General features: G+C 47.4%; 1 protein-coding gene across 2 annotated transcripts; it reads right to left on the bottom strand.

Annotated features, from left to right (window-relative positions):
• Positions 1–16: 16 nt before the first annotated feature.
• Positions 17–8,100, bottom strand: LOC111860983 (uncharacterized). 2 transcript variants are annotated; one of them, XM_023845187.2, is made up of 8 exons: positions 8,005–8,100; positions 7,462–7,524; positions 3,765–4,061; positions 3,654–3,674; positions 3,216–3,236; positions 2,693–3,130; positions 2,382–2,618; positions 17–1,786 (listed from the first exon to the last, which is right to left on the bottom strand). In XM_023845187.2, the coding sequence occupies exons 2-8, from the start codon at positions 7,493–7,495 to the stop codon at positions 522–524; spliced, it is 2,313 nt and encodes a 770-aa protein (XP_023700955.1). In that variant the 5' UTR covers positions 7,496–7,524; positions 8,005–8,100; the 3' UTR covers positions 17–521. The 2 variants fall into 2 exon arrangements, with proteins under 2 accessions (XP_023700955.1, XP_023700954.1); XM_023845186.2 differs by having other exon boundaries at positions 7,776–8,100.
• Positions 8,101–8,155: the final 55 nt, after the last annotated feature.

Below are 8,155 nucleotides of genomic sequence, written 5' to 3' on the forward strand. Positions count from 1 at the left end.
TCCTCCCAAGCATTAATTCAAATGTTTCTCAAACTTTATTGAACATGCAGCAAGCCATTTAAAATACTGAGGATGAAATTTCTTCATACATTTTAAAGATGTAAAAATAATGCCATGATTCTTTGAGGATACAACATAAAGGTTTTTCTTTCCAAAATATAACTAAAAACTCTATATTCAATTAGAAGTTAAAAATATTTACAATAACTCAAACATTTTGTAGCGCACGTGTGCAGTATGTGACCACAGAAGCAGGAACAGTTGTATGTCTTATGTGTCAACAGGTCCAGGTCTTTAGGGATCTTGCCCTTGGGGTGGTTGTGAGGGACACTGCAGGTCCGACAGCTTTGGATGCCTAATGTGTGAGGAGATGTGCACTCCTCAAGAGATGTGAATCTATCACCATTCGCATTTTATTGTGGGTAAAGCGGCCAATACCATCCTGTAAAGCCGCTTTATTGCAAACTAAAATGTAACATGATCTTAGACTCACTGAGGCAGCCTGAACAGTGGCAGGGGGCTCACAGCACCTCACAGTCACTCTTGGCCATGGCTGAGATCCAGCTGCGTTTATAAACAAATGTGACGTCACACCGTGGCCCCAGGCTTCTAAGCAGGAAGCAGACACCAGCCTCCTCAAGCTGGGCAGAGCTATTGCCAGCCAATGGGAGCAGCTTCAGCTCTGTCTCCCTCACCCAGACAAACCCCTCCCCCTCCCATAGCACCTGCCCCCCCAGTTGCCGCAGCTCCACCAAATCGCTGCCCCCCAGGCCCAAGACACGGATACAGCGTGGCTCGGCTGCCTGGAACCGCTGCCCGTCCTGGTAACCATGGCAGCAGAGGCACACCAGTGCCAGCGTGGCATCCGAGAAGCAGAAACGAAACGTCTCCTCCAGCCCATCATCGATGGCGACGGGTCCAGAAATGCTGCGTGCCCAGCAGAGGTGGGCCCCGCCCTTTGGCAGCCACAGTGCCAGCGGGTGAAGCAGGAAGCCATGGTGCTCGGCCGGCAGCAGGTAGCGCTTTAGTGCTCGCACTGTGTCCTTGTGCAGAGGCAGCAAGCTGGGCAGCTCCAGTGCCGCTGGGTCGAACTCTAGCAGTGCAAGAAGCCTTTGCCTCATGCCAGCGTCAAAGGCGTCAGACCCGAAGGCAGGCTGGCTCAGGGCATGCCGCACTGCCTCAGAGGGCAGGGCCAGATCTGGTGGGGGGGTGATACCCTGTGTCGTGGGACACACCCGCTCCAGCAGCCGCGTCACAGCCTGGCACATGGTGTGGTACTGCAACGCCAGTGATGGAGATGGCAGCGGCAGGCCGACCAGCGCACGGGTGATGGCTCTGTGGGGCACGCCAGAGAAGCGTGTGACTCTGCGCAGCATGCGTGGCCTGCAGGTAACTGCCATTCCTTGGGGGTGGGAAGGACCGAGCAGCTGTAGGCTGTCCCGCCGGGGGTACAGGTCCCGCAACAGCTGGGCCAGCACCGGCACGGCCTGCAGGAGCCCCCTGGCTCTGCACTCACCATCCCAGCACTCCTCCAGCTCTGCCAGCAGCTCAGCCTCCGCCCGACCTCCAGCCACACCCCGTAGCCGCTGCACCACCCCCAGAAGCCCTTCCCATGGCTCCGCCCACTGCCACACCCATGGCTCCTCCACCATCTCTGCCAGCATGTCCCACATCAGAATGGTGAAGATGTGCTCTGCCCTGACGTGGGTGTGGCTGCCCTGCAGGAGGCGCTCCGCTTCTCCCAGCAGCTCTAGCAGCAGGGTCCCTCTCCCGGAGAGCTGTATACCTGCCAAGCAGCAGAAAGAGCACATTCATTCTGAAAATGGTGTGCAGAAATTTGTTACGGTTTCCGGGTTGAACGATGTTTCCCCGAAGCAGTGTGCAATGATGTGCAACAGACTTAGCTAGAGGTACATTTTCTCTTTTGGGTGGGTGCTACTCAGTCAGCAGCAATATCTATATAAGCCAGTCCTAGCCAGTTACAATGCTTGCAAAACATAACAGGGTGTTCACCGCACAACTGTTTCCATTTAATCAAGGTTGGGCAACCCTGATCCTGGTATTCAGCAGGTTCTCCATCTTACCTGGATCTCAGGCAGATAGTAATAATCAGGTAGAATAGAAAACTTGCTGGACACCAGCACTCCAGGGTAGGACTGCCTAACCCCAGTTTAAAAAAACGATTTGCAGCTTTTCATCAGGGCTAAACGTAGCATAGGTTTAGCTGGCTGGAAGCTGCCAGAAAAAGCTGGTCTGAGGGGGGCTGGGAGGGGGTCCACACAGAAACTCCTAGGGAGAGGAAGGAGGAGCCAGTAATGCCAGCCCCTGTGCACCTGGCACTAGTCAGAGCAGAGTGTTGTGCAATACTCCTCCACACGTACCCTGTGTGTCACACTGCTGCAGTCTCTGAAGCAGCCGCTCCACGTCCTGCGTCTTTTCCAGGAAGAGCTCCACCAGTGCCGCCAGCTGGGCCACGTCGTCTATGGCCGCCTTCTCCAGGAGGCGATCTCGCACATCCGCCCGGCGCAGCCCCAGCAGCACGCCCAGCTCGCACATGTTGAACTGTGGTGCGGCCTCTGTGGCCACGCCCAGCAACGCCATGGCCTCCTGCAGCACATCTGTGACACATCGACATGTGATCATGGTCATGCCTCGAGCTAGTCAGACAAACCCCCATGATAACTTCACCCACCTTTTCGTTCACTGGCTAAATGTGTGGCTTCCCAGGTCCCCAGACGGTCAGATGTCAGACTACGTGGCATGTCCTGTGTCCATGTGTCTCCAGTAGGCCAATCCGTCATGGCAGCGGCTCCGCTCTCCACCACAGCCACAGAGAAATGGCCAGCGGGTGTCTCACAGCATGGGGACGACCCCCAGCCCTGCAGCTCAGCGCCCAGCTGCGGGTCCTCCTGGCACAGTGCCTTGTACAAGGCAGCACAGGCCCGCTCGCCCTTCGACAGGCAGCTGAGCAGCAGCCGTTGGCTCTGCTGGTACGGGGTGGGCTCAGCTTGCTGCGAGTCCAGCTCCAGCTGTGTCAGGATCCCACTGGAGAAGAGCTGAAGCGACACAGGCAGCACAGACACCCCCAGGCGCTTACACAGCACCCCCAACTGCGTCCGCAGCCTGCACACTGAAAAACACAGGCACACTCACTCACACTGACTTATGGTGCAGATGGCCTGACGTGGACACTGCTTCCTAACCAGTTTGCTCACCTGAGGGTCCACACTGGAAGTCTGCAGTAAACAGGAGACAGAAAAGCACATGACCCCATTATATGCAGAGGGCACCCCCACGTGTGCAGGAAGGTGAATTGCACAGAAATCTGCTCCTATGGCAAGGGTACCCAATCTTATCCGCAAAGGGCCAGTGTGTATGCAAGTTTTTGGAATAACCTGTAGGTCAGCTGTTCAAACCCAGGTGTGAAGACTCTTTCAGCCAATCAGTCCTCTAATTAGTAATCTAATTAGGTAGTTGCAGCGAAAACCCGCATACACACCGGCCCTTTGCGGATAAGAATGGGTACCCCTGTCCTATGGCAACACTGCCCCCTACTGTATGTCTGAGCGTATAACACGGTATAACAGAGATGCAGATGCAATCCAAGGAGAACGAGTGGCTCACTGACGCGGGTCAAGTACAGAGGCGCTCACCTTCCAGTCCGCCTTGTAGATCTGCAGTAGAGACAGGAGAGAGACAGACCATGAATACCACGTGAGCAGACCCTGCCCCCCCCACCCCCAGCAATGGCAGTGCATTGTTACCTGTGCAGCCATGCAGCCAGGCGCGCAGGCGGGGGTAGTTGCTCTGACACGCCTTCAGGCAATCCAAGAACTCCCCAGCCTGCTCATCATCCATTTGGGCCTGTACCACCTCCAGGAGGCGCCGTGCACGGTCGGCGGCTGTGCGCTCCGCCTGCACCATCTGGTAGCTGTCGCGGGGCAGCAGGTTCTTGGCCAGCATGCGGTCCAGCAGCGGTGCCATGTTGTACAGCGCGTCCACCAGCAGCTCCTGGGCCGCCTGCAGGTGTGCCTTCACCTTGGTTGCTTGCAGGGGTGGCGCTGCGGAGTTGAAATATCGATTCTTTCCATCTGTTTATTTTTTTATATTATTATTTATTGTTGATTATTATTATTATTAATAATAATAATAATATCTGAACGGTTTCATTTTTGCAAATCAATTGTAACACAAAAGTATAGATTTTTATTTGGTAATTTACATGTTCATATTATTACAGGGAGCAACACATTAAACTACTACTGGGCAGGGCCCCCATATGTAGGTATGTCACTATCACCAGCTCTGCGCCATAGGGGCTTTGGCAGGCAGCCTCGTTTTCAATTTGGTCGCCATTCCCCAGAGCACCAGGGTATCCCAATAGTTTTTGCCTTTTTGTTGTGTTATTTTTGTGTCTATTAAGGTAACCCGTTCTGATAACGTAAAACACACCTTCATCTGGGGATTTCCATTCAAAACACGGTAATCTGACTTTCTGATAACTTCGAAATTTCCTCCCGATCTTACCGAAAATTTCACTCGTTAAAACCTTCGTTGGGACAATAAAGGTAAGCAGAATTATTCTTCAAACTATGATAATTATATTTCTTAGTTAGTTTATTGTATTTAGGCGTATTTTGAGCAAAATGTATCGATCAGCAGTTCACTTTTTTGGATCCGCCGCGAGAGCCGGTCATGTTTTGTGGTGAACAGTGCAGCAAGAGCCGAAAATAGCATGATTTTCAGCATGGAATTTACAGCTTTAAAATGATGTGAAGGCTTTTAAATGAGGTTACACAAGAACATAAGAACATAAGAAATTTACAAACGAGAGGAGGCCATTCGGCCCATCAAGCTCGTTTGGGGAGAACTTAGCTAATAGCTCAGAGTTGTTAAAATCTTATCTAGCTCTGATTTAAAGGAACCCATGGTTTTAGCTTCCACTACAATAGCAGGAAGACTATTCCAAACTCTGACTACACGCTGTGTAAAGAAGTGCTTCCTCAAATTTGTTTTAAAATGTTCTCCCGCTAATTTCCACTTATGGCCACGAGTTCTAGTATTTAGACTAATATTGAAATAGTAATTTGGCTGAACAGCATCCAGACCCGTTAGAATCTTATAGACCTGAATCATATCCCCCCTTAGTCTCCTTTGCTCAAGGCTGAACAGATTCAGTTCCGCTAACCTCTCCTCGTAAGACATTCCTCTAAGACCAGGAATCATTCTCGTAGCTCTTCGTTGCACCTTTTCTAAGGCAGCAATGTCCTTCTTGAGGTATGGTGACCAAACCTGCACACAGTATTCTAGGTGGGGTCTTACCAAGGAATTATATAAGTGTAACATCACCTCCCTTGACTTAAACTCCACACATCTAGAGATATAACCCAACATTCTGTTCGCCTTTTTTATTGCTTCCCCACATTGGCGAGAGTGGGACATGGAAGCATCAACATACATACCGAGATCTTTCTCGTAATCAGCTACCTTTATTTCAGTGGAACCCATAAAATATCTGTACTGTATATTTCTGCTCCCTGCATGGATTACCTTACAACTTAAATTTCATCTGCCAAGTATCAGCCCATTCGCTAATTAAATCCAGATCCCGTTGAAGCCTCTCTGCTGCTAGATTAGTATCTGCTACCACGCCCACCTTAGTGTCGTCTGCAAATTTAACCAGTTTACTGTATGTATTCGTGTCAATATCATTAATGTAAATTAGGAACAATAGTGGTCCTAAAATTGAACCCTGCGGTACCCCACTATAAACGGAGGCCCACTGTGACATAGTGCCTCTAATAACTACTCGCTGCTTCCTATCAGTTAGCCAGTTTTTGATCCAAGCTGCCACAGTTCCTAAAATTCCTGCAGCTTTAAGCTTTAACAAGAGCCGTTTGTGGGGGACAACATCAAAGGCTTTCTGGAAATCTAAGTAAATCACATCATAGGCCTTTTTGTGATCAATTTCACTTGTAGCTTCCTCAAAGAACTCAAGCAGATTCGTTAAGCAGGATCTACCTCTCCTAAATCCATGTTGGCTATCCTTTATAATGTTATTTGCATCTAGGTAATCTACCATTTTCACTTGAATTATAGCTTCCATTATTTTTCCAGTAATGCTAGTTAAACTGATTGGCCTATAGTTTGCTGGATTACTTCTATCCCCTTTTTTGAATATGGGTGTTATATTAGCATGCTTCCAATCTGATGGTACCACACCCGCAGATAACGATTTCTGGAATATTAAAGTCAAAGGTTGGCTAATAATATCCCTAATCTCTTTCAAGACTAAAGGTAAGATGCCATCAGGCCCCTGCGATTTATTTATTTTGAGTTTAGCTAGGCTTAGTATCACATCAACCTCAGTTATACATATATTGGTCATAGACGATGCTGTATTCGTATTAATTGGTGGTAAGTTACTTGTGTTCTCTATTGTGAACATCCAAAGGTTATATGTGTTTATGAATATATATTCTTGTAATAAAATGGAGTAGATACCCATCGCTTGCTTTTGTAACACAGATGATTGATAATTTTGAATGGGTTGGAAAGGCTAGAAATAGTTGCATATTGTCTTTTCAGTTACCTTTAACATGAAGAGAAAACGTAATCCTCCACAACCAGCACGGGCTGGCATAGCAAGGCAGCATCTCAAAGACTTCTTTTCTTCAACTCCCGGAGATCAGACAGTTCTTTACGGGCACATGCTGCATATTTACCTGTACCTTTTGATACTTTACTATGGACAATGCTTTTCAAATGTATTATTATTGAATGGATTATAATGATAACACAAAGTACTTTTTAATTTGATGCTGTGGACTCTTTGAAAAGACATTCTTTGTATTATTCACTACATACATTCTCCGGTGAGTATTAATTGACAGACAAATAAATTAAATAATTATTTGTTTTATTTTCAGTGTATCTGAGACTGTTAGGCAAGGAATAAGCTTTCTAATGATACCTAGTTTATTAAAATCTGATAAACAATAACAGAGTTATGCTCATTTTTCTGAACACCATAAACAGGTCACAAAGTCAAGTATGGTTCTCCATTGTTTTATCTGTTACTAAGTGGATGTTAATAAGCCTTGATTGGTGTTACAAAATATCCTATAAATTTCTTGCCATTCATCACAGAAATAAGTTCTTGGTATCATTGGAAAGGTCTTATCAAGCCCTTTCTTCTGGTGCTATTTTTGTAAAAATCCAACAACTTTGAAATTTTTTGTGACATACCTACCATATGGGGGGAGAAAGGGGAAGGGGGCCACATACTAGGTAACCCCCTCCCTTGGGCCTGCACTGAATATTGGTATGGAGATCAGTATCAGCGATACCAACACTTGATCGCATAGTAATTAGATCGAAAAGAAAATCAGTGGTGTCGCCCATCCCTAGCCTGGGGTGCAAAGAGTGCCATCAGCACGTGATGGGCCGATTCCCACTTACTAATGCGTGACTTTACTTCTGCTGGAGGCTCCATCGGCCCATCCAGGTCTTTCCACTCTTTATCTGATGACACAGAAAACGTTTACTATTGCAAATATCAAACCTGATCTCATCTAAAACAGAGTTCAATGTAAAGTTCGATTAAATGAATAACCGCAGTTAAAGTTCTCATTAAATATTTAGCCGATTAGCACAAATCCCACTGATACACACGTCAGGTACATTTAAACGTCTTGATATAGCTGTTATTCACTGGAATAATCTGAACAAAATTTCAATGGACAAAAGATTTGCAATGAAAAGATAGTAGTCACCTGGCATCTCGCTTCATCGTCCAGCTGAATGCTTGGTGTTTGCGATCGATTCTGAGTATAACCCGCATTAACCCCAGAGCAGCCCTAGTTTACCCCAATACTGAAAGTGGATTCACACTTTTCACTTCCTCATTTCACGGCGCAGCTGAAAACCTAATACAGCTGAGCTGACTAATGTCTATTGTGCACTTTGGTTACTGAAGCGAATATATCTACAAATAAATCTTACCATCCGGACGGAAACTTTTTCGGAACTGTGCGACTTTAGGATCTCCCAGCTGATATATGGTCAGCGAAGAGCTCCGACAGACTGCTCAGTTTACGCCACTACATTTACCATAATGCTCTGCGCTGATACGTTCACTGTACGTCTTTGCGTG

The sequence above is a fragment of the Paramormyrops kingsleyae genome, chromosome 4 (genome assembly GCF_048594095.1).
Source record: "Paramormyrops kingsleyae isolate MSU_618 chromosome 4, PKINGS_0.4, whole genome shotgun sequence".
In the NCBI taxonomy this organism is placed as follows: Eukaryota; Metazoa; Chordata; class Actinopteri; order Osteoglossiformes; family Mormyridae; genus Paramormyrops; species Paramormyrops kingsleyae.